Raw genomic sequence first — 18931 nt, 5'->3', positions numbered from 1 at the left:
TTTACATTCTATAGAAACTGCCAGACTCAGGTTGGCAGAGGACCTTTGCTCCACCCTCCAAGAGGGGAAAGCTGACCATCCATGGCCTCTTGGACACTTGGGAAGGCCAGGACCCTGAGGTAAGTTCAGGCACCACCCTCTTTCAAGGAGGTGAGCCTGCAGAGCCGGGAGGAGCCACTGCAACTGAAGCTGGACACCTACAGAAGCGTCTTCTTCAAGCCCACCTGGGTGGGCTGCTCCTCCACCAGTTCCTTCACCTTCCGCAACCCCTCGCGTCTGCCTCTAGAGTTCGAGTGGAGGGTCTCCCAGCAGCACCAGAAGACGCTGGCCGTCCAGCCTGCCAGAGGCCTCATCCAGCCCAATGAGAGCCTTGTGAGTACCCTGACCATTGCTGAGGGTGGTGGAGAGTGACCGTCACCTTCACCTTCAGCGTTTCTTGCCCCGGCTCTCACAGGCTATGCTGCACCCATCAGTCCACAGTCCCCTCTCCCAACTTGTGAGTGGGTATTCTGAGTACCACCTTCATCTCCCCCACTTCACAGAGAATTGAGACTTAGTGGGAAAGAGCTGTTTACTGAGATCAAGGTTAGAAAGTGCAGAACTAAGTCTAGAACCGGGGTAGTCCATGCTCCGTCGTCCATGGTCCCAAAGCTATGAGATTGCTGGAAGGGTGGTGTGGAGCAGCTGGATTTGGGGCCAAATGGGCGGCTTTCAGTAGGGGTGATGATTCCCCGCTATAGAACAAAGTGGGCACAGTCTGGGACCCCAAACAGCAGACTTTGTCTCTAGTCTAGAGCCTCATAGGGTAACTGGGGAGGCTAGACTTGGGGGGGGGGGGAAACCAACACATGGTATCTATCTGTCAGAGCCCAGAGACAGTAAGCAGAGGGTAGGGGCGATCACATGAACTTTGGAGTTGGCCAGAACCATCCCAGCTACCACCCTCACCCGCTGTCTCACTCTTGGCCAGTTACCTTGTTTTTCTGAGGCTCTAGTTTCTCAGCCCAAAATGAGTCTTGAAAGTGATACCACTCACCTGCCATGGAAGGCAGGGTGGGGGAGACATAATGTACCACATGGAGCAGACACTCAAGGGCATGGCCAGAGCCTGACACCCCACAGTGGGACCTCTACTGGCCAGGAGCCTGAGGAAGGGGACCCTGGAGGAACCAGGCAGGGATCATCTCTGTGACTTCAGACGCTGACGTGGATCTTCAGCCCTTTGGAGGAGACCAAGTACCTGTTCCGAGTGGGGATGTGCGTCTGGGAAGCTGGCCTGCCCCTGAACACCAAGCCCCCAGCCATCACACACTACATGATCCGCCTGGTGGGCATGGGCATCACCAGCAGCCTCTCTGTGAGTGGGAGTCCCCAGCAAAGTGGGGGGTTTCAGGGCACAAGTGGGACAGACTCCCAGAGGGCAGGGACAGGATTCCTCCGGCTTCCCCACCCACCGCCCTGGACCTGGCCTTCCTTGGGGGGATGCTCCAGGGATAGGAGTAGGATTATGGGACTGGGGACCCAAGGGAGTCCCCCAGCAGCTGGCTGACTGTGCCTCAGGCAGAGGCAAAGGACCTGGACTTCGGAAACGTGCTGGTGACTAGCAGGGAGTCCAGGAACCTGGCGCTTCTGAACGATGGCAACTGCACCCTCTATTACCGCCTGTACCTGGAGCAGCGTAGTCCCGTGGGCGATGACCACAACTCCCCTGGTACTCAGACCTGGGCTGGGGTCAGGGGTCGGGAGGTGTGTGTGTCAGGGAGGGTACTGTTTAAGATGGAGGGTACTGCTAACTGCGTGATGGTCTTGGTCAGGCAGAACAGAGCTTGAAACATGGTGCTTCCACTTTAAGGCTGTGTGGCTTTGTGCAGATGATTATCCTCTCTGAGCCCCAACATCCTCGTCCTTAAAATGGGGCTACTGGTGGTACCCACCTCACAGGACTGCTAGGTGAAGACAAGTACCTAGCAGGTGCCAGTAATACAAAGTGCGGTGCCTCTGACCCATCCTGGGAGGAGGGCCTCCCTGTTTTCTGATTTGGGGCTCCTCTAGCCAGTGCTCTCCTGGACCAGCGAGGGTATCTCAAAAGGAATAGGAGAGACCAGGTGCCTCTTCCCACTGACCCACCTGCATCATCCCCAAGCAGCTCTGGAGCTAGACCGTTCAGAGGGGAGCATGCCGCCCCACTCCAAAGACAACATCTGCCTGACAGCCTGCCCGCAGCGCCGGTCCCAGTACTCCTGGACTATCAGCTACTCTCTCCTATCCCACAGAGGTACCTGGTGCCTGGCATGGAGAGTCAGGGCTGGGAAGGACAGAGGGGAGGGGAGAGAGCTGTGTGCAGCAGGCTTGTGGGGGCTGCTGAGAATCGAGACAGCAGCTTGGGCCAAGATGCAGCATGCCTTTGGTATCGGTGTGTACGCTGCATCTGACAGTATGTGTTTGCACGTGTGTGCACTTGAGCTGTGGAAGACTCAACATGCAAAGTTAGATGTGCTGATTTCTTATGGGATTTTAAACCAATCCACAGCCTCCCTTAGCCTCAGCTTTCTCCTCCATGAAATGGATCTGTTACTAGCCTGGAAGGTGAGCAGGCACCAGAACATGGACTCAGTGAGCTGGGATCCTAGCTCCAACACTTAATAACTGCAAAGTCTTGGCAAATTGTTGCACCTCCATGTGCCTCTGTTTTCTCATCTATAAAATGGGGGTGATAATGGGCCACAAAATTAGGGACACATGCCACCACACAGATGGAAAACATGATGCTTAGGGAAGTCAGTCACAGAAAGGCACATGGAATCATTCCATTTATATGTGACATCTAGAATAGACAAAAATATACAGACAGAAGGCAGATGGGTGGTTGCTGGGGTAGAGGGTAGATGGGGAGCAAGAGCCAATTGGTACCATGCTCTGCCACGGAGCTACTCCCAGCCCAGTACTGAGTTTCTTTGCAGGGTGATAGAAGTTTTCTAAAATTCAGTAGTAGTGATGATTGTACAACTCTGAATATACAAAAATTACTGAATTATATGTTAAGAGGGTAGATTTCACAGAATATAAATTATGTCTCAATAAACTATTAGGGAAATTAATTTGAAAACAAATAACAGTGCACATTAAAAGCAAAAAATCTAAGTGTGTAAAGCACAAGAATTGGCTGTGTTGTAAATGCCCCAGAGCCTGCGGCCTGCTCTCCCCCCCCCCATCCTGCATCACTTACCTGCATGCCCCGCCCCTCTCTTCCACACCCATGCTCCCAGATAACAAGGTTGGCGAGAAGAAAGAGTTGTGTCAAGTCTCTCTGGTGGCTGTGTACCCCTTGCTCTCCGTTCTTGATGCCTACTCCATGGGCAGTGCCGAGGGCATCACCCGGAAGCACCTGTGGCGCCTCTTCTCCCTGGACATGCTCAACAATTACTTGGCACGTGACCCCACACCCGGGGAGCTCACCTACCAAGTGCCCACCCGGCACAGGTAAGCTGGGCCAGGGAAAAGGGGACAGGGACTACTGGGAATGTTCATGGAGCTACCTGCCCACATCCCAGCACCTATCTGAGAAGCTGCTTTTCATCTTTTGGGAGAAGTGACCTCCAAATTCTCACTCCTCCCTGGAGGGACCTGGAGAAGCAAGGATTATCTCAGGTCTGAAGAGCTAACTCATCTTGAGTTCCACATTCTCCATTTCCCACCTGGGGAGATGGGAGTGCCCAAGCCAGCCACCCCTGGGAGCCCTCCCCGTCCCATCCCCAGTTCTGAGCTTGTTTCTCTGCTTCACACAGCACGAACCAGACCCCCCCTGTCTTCACCCCTTTGAAACTTGATTTCAATTTTGGGGTAGCACCGCTCAAGGCCCCACTCTCTGTGGTACTCCTGGACCTGAAGAACATTGGGATGGTACCCTTGGACTGGTATGGCTGGCCTGGAGGAGGTGGCTTATGGGGGGTGCGGGGACGGGGCCAGAAGGGTGTGGAAGAGTCAGCTTCTCTTGCCAGTGGGAAACCTGAGGAATGAGCCTCCCCATGGACAGGGTGTGCAGGCCCAGGTGGGACTCGGGTCACCCAATAGCAGTTGGGACCTGTCATTGGCTGAGACGTGTTGATAGGCTCAGGGCAGGGTGGAATTGCCCTGATGGAGACTGGGCACAGTCATCTTAGTAACCAAATGAATGAGAAGCTTTTATTCAGCACCTGCTGCATGCCAAGTGCTGTCTTTCCAGGCTTCAATCCACCAGTGCTCACAGCAGCCCTGTGAGAACGTTCTCTTCTCACTCCTCCATAGGCCAAGGTTAAGGACTCAGCTAAGACCACTCACTAGTGGGCAGAGCCAGGTTGAAATCCAGATGTGTCCAACTCCAGAACAAGAAGGCTTTGAGTAGCTTCTGCATACCAAAGGTATCCAGGTGCTAGGACCCTCCAAACAGCTCCCAGTGCAGCAGGGCTGGGCCTGACTGGGTTCAAGTCAAGAGTCTCAGAGAAACAGGGGTTTGGTGCCACAGATGGACCTTCCCCCAGAGGGCATGGCTTAGAAAATTTGTGGGGTCTGCTGGCAGGGTAGAAGCTGGCTACAGAGCAGGCAGCACCTCAAAGATCCCAGAGGCCAGGCCTGGAGACCCAAGCCCAGCAAGCTCAGCCTTTCCTGTGCTCCACTTTCCTCCCATTTGGGCCCAGAACTCGTGTCCTTTTGATGACTTCCAACTTTACTTAGCTATCAAGAGGTGAAAAAGAAGGGTTCCCATCTGAGTCAGGCTTGAGAGAGAGAGCTCCGCCCCTCCCCAGGCTGGACAAGTACTAGAGAGTAAACTGCAGGTGGAGAATTTGTGATGCAAAACCGGTGGCCTAAGCAGGAGTCTTGGGGTAAGGGGGATGCCGGGAAGTGGAGGCCCATTGTCGGGTGTGCAGCAGCTGCCCCTTGCACTGACTGTCCCCTCCCCACCCTCCGTGGTGGAGTGAGATGGAGAAGCTGGCTTATGAAGTGGCTCTTGTCAGGGAAGGATGGGACTGTCAGCAGCCCAGGGCTTCTGGCCCTGAAAAACTAACCGGGGAAGCTTGGCCCCACTGCTGGCTGAGGTGGGGAAAGCCAGGGCCTGCCTTGAGCTCCAGATCTGCCAATCACTGGGCTCTGGTGGGCCAGGAGCCAGACCCTACGGGGTTCCGGGTGTTGGCCTGTGTCCTGGAGTGGAGCAGGGTATTTGGTGGACCGCAGACACTGTGTGTTTGTGTAGGAGCAGCCTAGCTCACACTCTCAGTGGACAGGGTCCAGGTGCTAGAAACAGGCAGAGTGCCTGCTGAACTGGACCCCTCACTGGTGGAGAGCATTTGAGGTATAGGAAGGAGTCTGTGCTTCTTGCAGGGTTCCAAGGGGCCTGACTCTTCTGTGCTGTTTCAATTTCTTACAATTGAAAAATTGTGTTGTTTCAATTTCTTACAAGCTTTTTTTTTCTTTCTGTTTTTCTTTTCTTTTTTAAAACAAATTCTAGTCTGTCTCTGCTTAGTTCATAAAGAACAGACAGAGGGTTTTATTTCTGCCAGGACCAGTTATATAGAGGGAGTATGGCCTTGGACTAGAGGTAGCAGCAGACAGGATGGAGGGAGAACCCTAAGTGGGAGGAGAGCCGTGTAGCTGCCCCCTCCCCTCAAGCCTTCCCCTGACACCTCTGCTCTGTTTGGCCCCAGGATGCATAGGGTCTGCAATTAAAAGGCAGCCCACCAGCACTGCAGTGCTTGTCTGTAATCCCAATGGCTCGCAAGGCCAAGGCAGGAGGACTGCAAGTTCAAAGCCAGCCTAAGCAACTTAGTGAGGTCATAAGCACTAAGAGAGACCTTGTCTCAAAATAAAACAAAACAAAACAAAACAAAAGGACTGAGGATGATGTGTCTCAGTGGTTAAATGCCTTTGGGATTAGTTCCCCATACCAAAAAAAAAAAAAAAAAAGGCGATCACTTAGAGATGTCAGATATACTGGTTGACGTTTTTTTTGTTCGTTGGTTCGTTTTTATTGATTGGCTAAACCTTACTTCCTGGGTGGAGGCTCCTGGCTCCAGCCTGCCTTCCTTAGAGCATAAGGGGCCTGGGGCAGCTCAGCCTCCTGGTTGCCTAATGTGTGCTTTGAGGATAAGCGTGCAGCACTCAAATGGGGGTCAATTGCTCATGTTTGTTTGCTTGTTTCCGGGAGGTGGGTAGGGATATCAGCAACACTTCCTAGATGAAGCTACAGCTGAGCTAGACCTACAGCCTAGGATCCAGAGGCAGAAAGGCCACCAAGACCCTTCCCACCAGAGGTCCTGGTGGACAACAATGGGGCTGGAGCAGCAGGAGGAAGGGGGGAAAGGCCTCAGGTGAGGTTGGGGGAGTAGGCAGGGGCTAGGACATGCAGGGAACCTTTCTTTGGAGAATTTGGACTTCTTCATAAGGGACCAAAGTGATGAAAGCTACGGGTGAGGCAGACGTAGTCAGCCTTCAGAGAGTCACCCCGATCTCCAGGGAAGATAGGTTAGCAGCTTGCAGGACAGGTGGGAGCCATAGCAATCCTCCAGACTTGGGAGAGGGCACCCACTGGAGGTCCAGTAGAGGACCTCGGAGGGAGACTGGATGAGGGCAGTGTGTGCAGAGAAGATGCTGAACCCAAATGGAGGACCCAACATGGGATTTCTAGGTCAAGAAGCAAACACGTTTTTTTTTTTTCAAATTCCTTTGAAAAGACTATAACAGTTTCCTTTCTCCTTACCTAAGGGTAAGGGTGTCTCTTTGTTCTAAACTTACCAGCATTGTTACAACATAACTGATGTTCACATTGCCAAAGTAAAAAAAAGAAAAAAAAATTGAAACAGATTCCTTGTGAGAGTTGGCTTGCATTTCCTTGTGGAGGCTTTTGGGGTGTGTCCTATCTGTCTTCTTTGTTTCCCTCACCCCTGAAACTCTAGGGAATCTCTTTTTTTTTTTTCTTCTGGATGTTTCCTGTTCACATTGCTGTCCTAGTTTGCTGCTGGAGCCAGTTCCGTGCCATCTTTGAGAGTGAAGCGTTCTCCTAACCGATTGTGACTTCAGGACCCCTTTATTGATACTATTGGCAGCGAGAGCGCACAGTCTATTTTTCTTCAGTGCAAAGCACTTCCAGAACGTTATTCCACGCCATGCCTAAGCTGGCCTCTATACTTTTCCTGTCAGGGACCCCTGGGGGTTGCTGCCAGCATTCTTGGGAGCCTCAAATGGCCCCTTCCTAAGAGTTTTATCAAAGAAGTATCAGTGACCCACGCTGAGTGGCCCATCAGTACAAGTGACCCACTCAACTCCTGTTACCCGCAATGGGAGCCCCAATCTTCACTTCTCCTTTACTCACTATGGCCCCTAGTCCATAGGGGACTACTATGGAATAAGAATGCACAACAGCCACATTAGCTCAGCCGTGCATGGCACAACCTGCCAAATGGGGGGAAGAAATGCAAAAGGTGTGGCAGAGGCTCAGAACTCCTTTCTTCTGATTCACCCATCCTGGCACAGCTTCACTACCTTTACTTCAAATCCCTCTTCCTCCTCCAGGGCCTTCCTCTTTCCAAGTGACCAGCAGATTGACTTGGAGCTATGGGCAGAGCAAGTAGATTTTGACAGCACTGAGCTCCACCAAATGCGTGCAGAGGACAACTGCATCTTCTCCATCAGCCCCAAGACTGGGAGCCTGAGTCCTGGGGAGGAGCAGATGGTGGAGTTAAAGTACAGGTGCTCCTCCTTCCCCCACCTCGCACCTTTGGTCCTAGAGACCTCTTTCCTTGGCCTTTCACTGTGGGACTCCAGGGCCATTCCCCTGTGAGGCCACCTTCCTACCTGCGGGGGAGGCCTAATGTCCTTCTTGCCCTGTTCCAATTCAAGTATGGGTCATCCCAGGAGCTAGCTGGCTCAAATCCACTGGTATACCATGTCCATTTATTCTTCCACTTTTACGAGGGCTCAAAGAACTCACTCCCAGACTTGTCCCCTCTCTTCCAGTCACCTGTTTGTTGGCACTGATCGCCTGCCAGTGCTCTTCAAGGTGTCACATGGCAGGGAGATCTTGGTAAGACCCCAACACCCTGGCCCTGCCCTGGGTCTCAGGCTGAGGGAGGAGCTCTCTGGACAACCAAGTGAGGAACTGGGAATAGTATCCACTGGGAGTCAGGATCCAGATCTTTCTGCTGGGTGTGCCACTTCCTCCCAGGGAAGGATGCTATCTCTGGGCTTTTTTATTTCCAGTTAAATTTCATAGGCATAACAGTGAAGCCGGAGCAGAAGTACGTACTCTTCACCTCCACTAGCCACCAGTTCATCCCTGTCCCCATTGGCAACACGCTGCCCCCACGGCAGGTCAGTGGTCTATGTCATCTTGATCACCAAGAGTTCTAAGCATTGATCTCTGCATATCTGTGACAACCTTGATGACTGACAAAGATGCTGTCCTCTAGAAGCACCTAAGAGGTAGGGTTGGCAGGTTGAAACCCCAAATTGGGCAACTGGGGAGATTCAAAGTGAGAAGCTTGTCTCCTGGGGCCTGAGACTAAGCCTTTTCATCAGACTCAGTTCTCATACAAAAGTGAGTGGTTTTCCCTCTGGCATAAGATTGTTCAAACTTCTCTGACCATGAACTACACTAACATGTTTTATATCATATATGCTTATTACCCCAGTATTTACATATACATACAACCAAAACAGAAGTATCATAAATATACACGTAGGCTACCACATGAAAAGAGCATTTATTCTGTTCCTTTTTTGTTTATTTTTAAAATATTTATTTATGCTGGGGATTGGATTCAAGAGTGCTTTACCACTGAGCTACATCCCCAGCCACCCCCCTCTTTTAAATTTTAAGACACAGTCTTGCCAAGTTGCTGAGGGTCTTGCTAAGTTGCTAAGGCTGGCCTCATTGTATGATCCTCCTGCCTCAGCCTCTTGAGTTGCTGGGATTATAGACATGCACTACCATGCCTGGCCATGTTCCATTTTAAAAATGCTGGATAACACCCACTATAGAACTGCTCACTAATAGGTGTCAGCCAGAGTTTGGAAATTACTGCAGCAAGGAGATATAAAGGATAGGAATGCCAATCCTTGTTGTAAACTTTTCTTTATTAATTGGAGAGAATCAGGTACCTGTGCTCTGAAAATGTATATTGGAAGTGCCCAAGAGGTGAACATAAGATTTTTCTGGAATATTTAGCATCTATGAAGTCTCTAAGCATTTAGAAGCCCCTGTGTTTCTGGGCAGGTGTTGCCAGACATTCAGCCTAGAGACTGAGGAATGGGCTTCCCGGGCCTGAAGGGAGTCCCAGTACCCAACTCCTTTCACCTCCCTTCACAACCTTCTGCCCCTCTGACCTCCCAACAGCCTCATTCAGGACAGTGACAGAGAAGCTGGCTTAAATTACAAGGGACATGTGGTGCCATTTTCAGAAAGGAAACAAACTGGGGAAAGGAATGAATTTTAGAGTGAAGAGTTTGGTTTTGGCCAAGTGTGAAGTTCATGTGAGGCCCCTAGAGGGCTTTTCAGTAGAAGTCAGTTACTAGTTTTCTTAGTCCATTCTGGCTGTGATAACAAGCTACCAGAGACTGAGTTGGCTTATAAAGACAGGTATTCATTTCTTACAGTTCTAAAGGCTGGGAAGTCCAAGATGAAGGCCTGGGAAGATTCTGTGTCTAGTGAGGGCTTGTTCTCCTGGCTCATAGGTAGCATCTTCTCACTGTGTCCTCCATGATGGAAGAATGAAACACTCCCTGGGGCCTTTTCTACATTCATGAAGGCCCCACCCTATAACCCAATCACCTCCTAAAGGCCTCCCTCTTTAAGATGGCTGCATTGGGGATTATGTTTCAGCATATGAATTAGGAGGGTGCTGGCACAAATGTTCACTCCGTTGGTCTGGAGATTAATAGGGTGGGCCAGGCTGAATAACTAAAGTGAGCATATGCAGGAGAAAATGCTGAGAAAGAGAAGGTTCCAGGACCAAATGCAGGCCAACCCTTCGTTCTCCCGGTCTTCAGTTTTCTCATCTCTAAAAAGTAGAATTGGATAGACGGTCTCTGGTTTCTTCAGGACACTCTTTGTAGTAGACCTTCCTTCTACTCCCTTAACTGCTTTAAGCAGTTACTCCCTCTAATGGCAGATGTAGAAAGTGACAGTCTCGTGGGGGATTGGAATGAGAGCCTATAAAACAAAGAAGGGTCTGGATGGTGCATACGTGGACATTTTCCCAAGTCCCAACACTAGGCACACTCCCTAGAGTCCCCTTATAACTTTGCAAGGTAAACTGAGGACAAATAAAATAAGCTGCACCTTTACAAATGGGATTAGAGATTATCCTCAGAGGTCACAGGCTGACTATACAGTTACATCCTTTCTAGATGCTCAAATCAGAGGCTGTTAGGGGAGTTCAGGGACTCTTCAGATGATATGGTGGAGCTCAACTTGTCTTCCCACAGTACACAGAGAGTCCTGGGATCTCTGGTCTGCAGTCCTGAGCTGGTGTGGAGGTCTCTATTCCTGTCCCCTACAGATTTATGAGCTGTACAATGGTGGCTCAGTGCCTGTGACATATGAGGTCCAGACCAGCGTCCTGTCACAGGTTCAGGAAAAAAGTTTTGATCACCCCATCTTCTGCTGCATCAACCCCAAAGGTGAGATCCAGCCAGGTACCACTGCTCGGGTCTTGTGGATCTTCTCACCCATTGAGGCCAAGACTTATACAGTGAGCAGCAGCCTAGATGATATAGGGTGGGGGCTGGAGCTGTGGCTTCCTTATCAGGCCATTGTATAACCAGTCCCCGATCCCACCCTCCCGACTTCTCAGGTGGACGTGCCCATACACATCCTGGGATGGAATTCAGCCCTTATCCGCTTCCAGGGAGTAGGCTATGACCCCTGTGTCATGGGTGACACAGCGCCATTCCACAGCATCTCGTCATGGGACAACAACTCCACACACTGTAGGATGATGGTTCCTGGACAGGTAGGGAGAAAGGCACCTGGGAAAGCCTTGAGAACTTAGAGAGCCTTGGAGCCCAGAGTGGCCAGTTCAGAGGGGTGAGGAGGTGGGAAGGAAATGAGATGGAGTTGAGGAGGGACTGATGGAGAGGTGAGGCCTGGAACCAGCCTTCCTCCAGGTTTAGAGGCAAGAGCAGCTCCATGGGAGGCTTACCCTGCCACCTAGTGCCCGCAGGCATTTTTACTCAAGCTCCTGTCCTTTCTTCAGGGTTTAGAAAGAAGTCCTCCTATTCCAATTATTATCTTCATACAAAATAGTCCCTCCCCTGGACCTAGATGGATTTTGCTGAAAGCTATCAAGGGTCACTGTTACTACCTTTAGTTCATATGCTTCTCATTTTTGGCAAGTGTGACCTGTTCATCCATCCACCTGAACATCTACCTACCCATACATGCATTCATTCATCTATCAACCCACATACTCCTTGTTAGTCTATATATCCATCTATCCATCCCCCATTCATCCATGGGCCCATCTATTCAATCACTATCTCTACCTGTCCACCCTTCTATTCAGACCCTCATTGTAATCCTACTCCAGGATAAGCACTGTGGAAGCCCTGGAACACAGAAAGAACCAGAAAAAGTGCCTATTCTGAGCACTCAGGGCCTGTATGGGAAGAAATTGCCTCTTCTGTGTGGCTTCAGTCTTTGCAGACATCCCTAAAACACAGCTCCTATTCTGTGCCCAGGGAATATGCTAATATCTGGTCATCTGTTCATTTACAACTATCCATCAAAGTCTCCAATAGTGTTGGCATTAATTCTGTCTTCTCTAAGCTAATTCTGATTCAGCTCTTCCAAGCTTATTTTAATGGCTGAAATCATGGGCTTTACTATGAGCCTGGGTGGGTTTATTCTAGGTCTGCATGTGAGAGGCATTTAGAAAAGTTATTCATGCTCTCTGAACCTTAGAAGTACATCTGTCAAATGGGAATGAATGATAGTAGCACCTATGTCATAGGCCATTATGAAGGTCAGATGCATGGGTATACCTGACTTAGTGCAATACCTGACCTGTTGAATATATCAGACTGATAGTGATTATATTGTTATTATCTCTTCACCTCCAAAAGCTACTGTTATGCTATCTCCACCAACAGGCTGTCTTCCTGTCCCAGTCTCATATATCCCTGGGAAACATCCCTGTTCAGAGCAAGTGTAGCCGCCTACTCTTCCTCAACAACATCTCCAAGAATGAGACAATTGTCTTTTCCTGGCAGCCAAGGCCTCTAGATTTTGGGGAGGTGAGAATCTTCTTTCCCCACAGACCCAGAACCTCTAGCAGGGCTTCAGACTTCTCCTGACCCATCCCATCTCACTCCATCCCATTCCATCCCATCCCATTATATCCCACCTTGACCCATCCTGTCTCATCCTATCCAATCATGTCACAACCTGTCTCATCTCAACCTGTCTCTTCCCATCTCATCCCTTCCTGTCCCGTGTCGTCCCATCCAATCCCATCCTTGTAGAACTCTAAAGACTCCTTCCCCAAACCAACAGATATCTGTGAGACCCATGATAGGGGAATTGGCTCCTGAAGAGACAGCTCCCTTTGTGGTGACCCTGAAGACCTCAGTGCATGCTAGCTTTTACAGTGTGGACCTGATATGCAAGGTGGGAACCAGCCCCAGGGAGATGAAGGTGGGGTAGAGGGAGGCTCTGAGATCCTCAGACCTCCAAAGAAAGGCAGGAGGGTAGGGGGGCTGCAGCACAGGCCCCAGGTGAGCCCTAGCTGAGACCCTCCAGAGCTAGGCCTTCTGTCACCTCGTGCTGGGCCCAGGTGTACCGGCAGGAGCTCATGAAGCAGTACCACAAGGAGCTCCAGGAGTGGACAGATGAGAAGGTGCGACAGGAGGCAGAATTTACCATCACAGACAGGAAAGTAAAGGTGAGGAGTGCTGAGTGGGTCTCCCAAACCCACATCTTCTAACTGGCCTCATCAGAGGGGATAGAGGTGGTGGGCTGAGGTGGTCTTCCATGCAAAATTGGCCAGGCTGCCCTAAGAGGTTAGATTTTATTCACTGGACTCTTCTCTTAGCAACTGGGTGGGAGCAAAGGCTGACTGACCATTTCCTGCTTCAAGAATGCCAGCTGTATGCTGGGTACTAGGGACACAGGGCAAACAACACAGATCTCACCTTCTTTGAGCCATAGTCCTGGTCCACATGTGTCCACTATTGGCTTTAGGTGCAAGCTCTAGAAGCATGTGGTACAAGTTTGATTCCTGGTTTTTACCGCTTCTAGTTCTGTGACCTTGAACAAGTGACTTAACCTCTCAGTTCCCTCTACTGTAAAATGAGGGTGATATGAATCTGGGGTTTGCTTCAAGATAATCCAGAAGTAGGGACAGATGAGACAAGACTGGCCCTGGGTTGCTGATTGTTAAAGCTGAGTGACTGGGTAATGGAGGATTGTCACATTTCTTGCCTTTATGTATACAAAATAAAAGTTTAAAAGTATTTTTAATGTGAGTGAAATATCTGCTTTGTAGCCTTATCATAAGGATTAAATGAGTTAATATGTGTAGAGTGCCTACAACGGAACCTGGCACCCAGTGAGCCTTTCCTAAACACAGGTTTTAGTATTTCTGGGGGGAAACTGATAGTAAATACAAGACAGTGCCTCCCAGTCTCACAGTCTGCTTGTGTTGGTGTTCCTGCTCCTCAGTCACCTCTCTGTTTACCACGCTGAGCTCCTAGAAAGTTTCTGCTCCCTCTAAAATGCCAGCCCATCTGTGAATACAGATCCCTCCCCGGGGCACTGGGAGAGGGATTTTCAGACCAAGTCTTCATAAGGGACATTACTTTCCTGTGTCACAGAACCCCAGAGCTCCAAGGCACAAGAACAAGCCGCTTTGGAGCATCCTGCCCACTTTTGGTAGCATTTCCTTCTCTTTCCTTCACTTGGGTAACCAGATTTCCCACGTCTACAGGCAGTACTTTCCTAGGGAAGGTTCCAGAAGAGGGTGTGACTGGGAAGTGGGCAGGACCAAGAAGACAGCAGGGCCAGAAACTGGTTTCAGGTCTTCCATGTGCCAGAGAGAGGAAGAAGGGGGACATGGGCTAAGCCTCTTGCATCTTAAGCAAGAGTTAAGCAAGGGTCTCTCCTTCCACAGAAGAGAGCATATTGTACTGCCTGTGAGCCCATGAGGAGGTACAAGGTGAGGCATGAGCCCAGGCCTGTCTACTTGTGGTAAATTGGAAGGGTCCTTGTTTGTTTCCAGAGATACTTCAACCCCATGGTCCAGGCTCCTAGAAGGGAAGGGTGAAAGGGCCATACTCCCATGTGGACCAAAAGGTCTGGTTGAGGGGCTAGGACAATGAACCCATTGGTGATGGGAGTGTGGTCTCCAAACCCCTGTCACTCATGCCTCCCCCTCCCCAAAGACACTTCCCCCCATCAAGAACAAGCAGTCTCTCAACTGGCCTGCCAGTTGGAACCTGAAGATCACAAAGGAGGAGACATCCTGGCCATGCCCCCAGCCTCCCGCCACAGGCATGCTGTGCCTGAGCCTCAGTGCCCGAGCCCATCCCACTGACTACTTCTTGGACAACTTCTTCTCAGAGTTCTCCTGCCACTTCTTGCACAGGTGAAATCTTGGGAAGGAAGGTTCCCTCTCCTACCCCTGAACAGGGGCTGCCTACACCCAAGCTTTGGCAGGAGCTGGAGCAAGTACAGGGGCAGCAGGATTCAAGATGTACCCCGAGTGCTTGGGCCCTTATGATGAGGGGACAAAGCAACCAGAGCCCTGGGGAACCCACCTATGCCTCCTGCCCTTCCTTGTTCCATCCTTTGCCAACTCAGAGCTCTAGGCCCTGCCTCCCCCCAAGGGTTGGGCTTGGCAGGAGCACTACATTTGTATTATAGCTCCAACATATCAATGACCTCACAACTGGGCAGCTACCACCATGGCTTATACACCCCACCCCAGCATGGTGGCTTGCCCAGGCCACTCAGATTGTTATGGCCTGCCCCAGGGAGCTGCCAGAGAGGAAGACTCCCAGGGAAGAGTCAGAGGCTTCTGAAGATGAATTCCCTAACAAGGGGACACTTGTCTACAAGCAGAAGAAGCAGCTCCTGGTTGACTGCCTTACCAACATCATCAGGTACTGGCCCAGCATATTTATTCTCCCTTTTCTCCAGTTTAGTTGGCCCTGAATTCCAGCACTTCCTTTCTTGAGGAACAGAACTTTCATGCAAGATCCTTCTGCTAGACTACCAGGATAGTACAGCGCTAATGGAACTGGCTGAGGGATCCTTGAGGCTTGATCTGAGTTCTGCACTGTTCCATGGCTATTGGACGAGGTCTGGAGACAATTTATTGTCTCCCCAGGGCTCCTTACCCCTTATCTGTGTCATTCTGACCTGTTGGCTCTGCCTCCATCCTATCCTGTTCCCCTCTAAGAATCCATGGGCCCCAACATGCCTTCCACCAAAGAAGGAAGAAAGGGGCAAGTGACTAAGGGCTCTCCTCTGCTTCCTAGCATCTGCTTGTGAAAACAGAAGGCAAGAGCTGCCTCTTGGGGAGCCCCAAAGTCAGGAACCTCCAGGGGGCTGCAAGGCCCCTCATTGAAGCCTATCTCCTCCTCCCTGCCTCCCAGGGGCATGCTGGAAGACAAGAACTTCCACAAAGCTGTGGACCAAATCCTGGTGGAGCAGGTGCCTTACTTCTGCCAGTTCTGGAATGAGCAGTCAGCCAGGTTTATGGTCCAGAAGAGCAATCTGTACTTAGTGCCAAACCTGTCTCCACCCTCCAGCACCTGCGAAGAGGAGAAAAGCAAGGAGCAGGAGAAGGACAGACAGGGGCTGGGGGAGGAGGACAAACGGGGGCTGGGGGAGGAGGACAAACTGGGGTTGGGGGAGGAGGACAAACCAGGGTTGGGGAAGAAGGAAGGGGGAGAAGAGGAGGAGAAGAGCAAAGAGGAAGAGGAGGAGTTGGAGGAGGAAGAGGAAGAAGAGGAGACAGAAGAGGAGGAGTTGGGCAAAGAGGAGATAGAGGAGGAGGAGATAGAGGGAAAGGAAACATCTGAGACCTGGAAGGAGATTGAGCCCACAGTTCAGCCAGAGTTCCAGACCTCCCTGCAGTGGCAATGGCGGCCGGACCTGAAGACCCTGGTGAAGGAGGAGCAAGAGCATGAGAATAAAGAGGCCATTGGAAGGTGAGCAGCCAGGCCCAGGTGAGGGTCAGGAGGGAGGCTGCCTGTAGAAGGTTCATAGGATACAGTGGTGCTGAGGCTGGCCCCTACTTGTGTGCACATCTCTTCCTAACTCGTCGTTCTGTGACATCATGTTGGTAGCTTAAGGCCTGGGTTAGGAATATTTGTATAACAGCACAACTGCAGCTTTATTTATTTTCTTCTGTACAAGCAGATGGTTAGCATTTAGCCAGCACTACAGGAAAGTGGTGACAGTCTTTAGAGTCTCTTCAATGAATGTCTAGAGCCAGAAGAAACCACTTTCTTCTGGCACCAGCTTCCCCTGGGCCAGCTCTGGGGATGCATTGTCTTTTGGGGGGATAACCATAGGTCCCACTCATCCCTTCTGCACCCACTCATAACTGCCTTCCTCCAAATCTAGCTCTGGGATGCTGACTCTATTACCTAGATTTCAATCCCACCACTTCTATAAGTAGCGCCCCTCCCACCACCCAATCCCAGTTACTGGAGATTGAACCCATGCTAGGCAAGTGTTTTACCTCTGAGTTACATCCCAGAACAATCCTCCTACATCAGCCTGAGTAGCTGGGATTATAGGCCTGTGCCACTAAGTTGGTCTCATTTGGCTATATATTGAGCATCTGTGAAACTGGATCAGGATGTCCCAAAGTGTTGCGGGGTAAGTGACAGGGAATCTGCATAGAGCCCCTTTCACACTGTGCTGCACCGAGGAGGTGAGCAGACAACCAGCACAACCAGCACAACCAGCCTCTCAAAAGCTGTCACCCCCTCCCCCTCACAGGCTACCCGCTTTCGCCAACCTGCAGGAGGCGCTGCTAGAGAACATGATCCAGAACATCCTGGTGGAGGCGAGCCGCGGGGAGGTGGTGCTCACCTCGCGGCCACGCATCATCGCTCTGCCGCCGCTCAGCGTGCCCAGGTGGGGGCCAGCGACCGCACTGACCTCGCTGGAGAGGCTTGAGCGGCTGCAGGGGCGGGCAGGCGCGGTCGGAAGCCCCGCCTTTACCCCTATCTGGGGCTTTCTGTCTTCCAGGATGCCGACCCTAGACCCTCTGCTGCCCACGCAGCAAGAGGAGGTAACCGTCCCGGTGGCGCCACCTCCTCCCGACTCTTTGCTGGCTACCGTGCCCAGCCTCTCTGACATGCCGACCTAGGTCCCGCCAAGCTCCCTCTCCACCGCCCTGCCAGTAAAGCATCCAGCCCTTTTTCTCTCTCTACCTGGACTTTATTTCCCCGACGAGGGGGAAACGCGCATGCACTCTGAGAGGGGTGGAAGGTGGGAGCGGCCAGGATGGAACCGCAGCGACCGCTGGGCACTTAGGGGCTAGAAGAATGTCCTTCCTTGCTCCACACCTCAGTTGGATGACAGCTCTCTAGCTGCCGGGCGCTGGACCCAGTCTGGCCAGCGGAGGGCGCTCCGGGGCAGGGCGTAGCTGGCCTTTGCCCGGGTGTAGCCTGATGGACAGAAACTCAGCGCCAGGCCTGGGCAGCGAAACAGGTGGCCATGAGGCGGGGCGAGCACCCCTTTCTCTTTGCCCCCACTCGTCTGCTCTGAGGCTCTGCACCCCCAAGCCAGCCTTTTAACATTTGCCGGTCTCCTGGAACTCAGATTGTAAGGGAAACTGAGGCACGCCGCAAAGGGCCAAGAACTAGGTTCTGGGGCACCGGTCAAAGTCACCATCAGGCAGCGGGCCACAGTCCCAACTAAGCGATTCCCACTATGAATTAATTGACCCCTAGACCAAAAGATGTTCCACTTTTTCTAGAACGTCCTCCTCCCTTTCCTCTAACCCCCGCCCGGCAGCCTCTGTCCTCTGCTCCTCGGCTCCTCCCAGCCCAGAGGCAGGTGGGTGGAAAAGTGACATCTGGTGTTGTTCCAGAGGCGCCCAGGTCCCCGGCACCCTCCCTTTCACCCCCGCCGCCAAGGCCTCGGAGGAGCTCCGGTCTCAGAGCCCGAGCCGGGGAGAGGAGGGGGGCGCTCCTCCTCCATGAGTCAATATTTGCCCCGAGCAAACGGGCGCCCGGACAGGTGTGAGTGTGCGTGCGTGTGTGTGCGTGTGCGTGTGTGTGTGTGTGTGTGTGTGTGTGTGTGTGTGTGTGTGTAGGGGCGGGGACTGGACCTGCGGTATAAGAGTGCGCTGAGCCCGGGTCCTGGCACAAGCTTCGGGGCGTGGGCTGGGGACGAAGCCAAGCAGGACAGCGCAGGGCAGAGGGGCCAGGAAAGCCGGGCGGAGAGTGGCCAGGAAGGAGGGGCGGGCCAGGTGTGCACCTGTGGTGGCTGCCGCGGCCGCCGACGTGTCAGCCACAGTTGTGCGCAGGTGAGGGAGGTGGCTAGCGGAGCGTTGAGCTGCACTGCGCTCGCGGAAGACCAGGACCAGGAGAACACCGAGGGCCACCTCCAGGCCCCGGGCCCTCCGCTCCCGCCCCGCGACGAGCCCCTCGCACAAACCGGACCTGAGCGTTTTGTTCGTTCGGCTCGCGTGAGGCAGGGGCGGCCACTCAGCACCAACCCCGGGGCCCAGCCGGATCGCCACGCAGGCACCTGCCTGCCGCCGCCGCCACCATATGGGTCGCAGAGGGTGCGCCGCTCCCCGGGGAGATCCGGCTCCCATCCGGCCCCGCCCGCCTTGCCCGCAGATTCTGGGCTGCCCGGCTCGATTCCGGGTAATGCGGGCTGAGCACGCTCCAACAGGGTGGCGGAGGGGGCTGTGGTTTGGGACAGATGCCCTTC

At 52.3% G+C, this 18931-nt stretch overlaps 1 protein-coding gene across 1 annotated transcript in view; it reads left to right on the top strand.

Annotated features, from left to right (window-relative positions):
* The window catches only part of Cfap65 (cilia and flagella associated protein 65), a 33137-nt gene extending 15783 nt beyond the window's left edge, over positions 1-17354 (top strand). Inside the window, 20 exon segments of the mRNA XM_026390308.2 lie at positions 148-372; positions 1199-1357; positions 1561-1711; positions 2144-2275; positions 3267-3480; positions 3786-3914; positions 7543-7719; positions 7987-8053; positions 8230-8340; positions 10530-10721; positions 10824-10982; positions 12121-12264; positions 12524-12637; positions 12804-12911; positions 14139-14183; positions 14410-14612; positions 15001-15129; positions 15625-16182; positions 16982-17119; positions 17234-17354. Of these exon segments, the coding sequence (XP_026246093.2) occupies positions 148-372; positions 1199-1357; positions 1561-1711; positions 2144-2275; positions 3267-3480; positions 3786-3914; positions 7543-7719; positions 7987-8053; positions 8230-8340; positions 10530-10721; positions 10824-10982; positions 12121-12264; positions 12524-12637; positions 12804-12911; positions 14139-14183; positions 14410-14612; positions 15001-15129; positions 15625-16182; positions 16982-17119; positions 17234-17354 (3276 nt within the window).
* The last annotated feature ends 1577 nt before the right edge of the window (positions 17355-18931 follow it).

This window comes from Urocitellus parryii, chromosome 1, assembly GCF_045843805.1.
Source record: "Urocitellus parryii isolate mUroPar1 chromosome 1, mUroPar1.hap1, whole genome shotgun sequence".
NCBI classification, from domain to species: Eukaryota; Metazoa; Chordata; class Mammalia; order Rodentia; family Sciuridae; genus Urocitellus; species Urocitellus parryii.
Note: the sequence above shows the minus strand (reverse complement) of the source record. Positions and strands in the feature narration are given on the sequence as shown.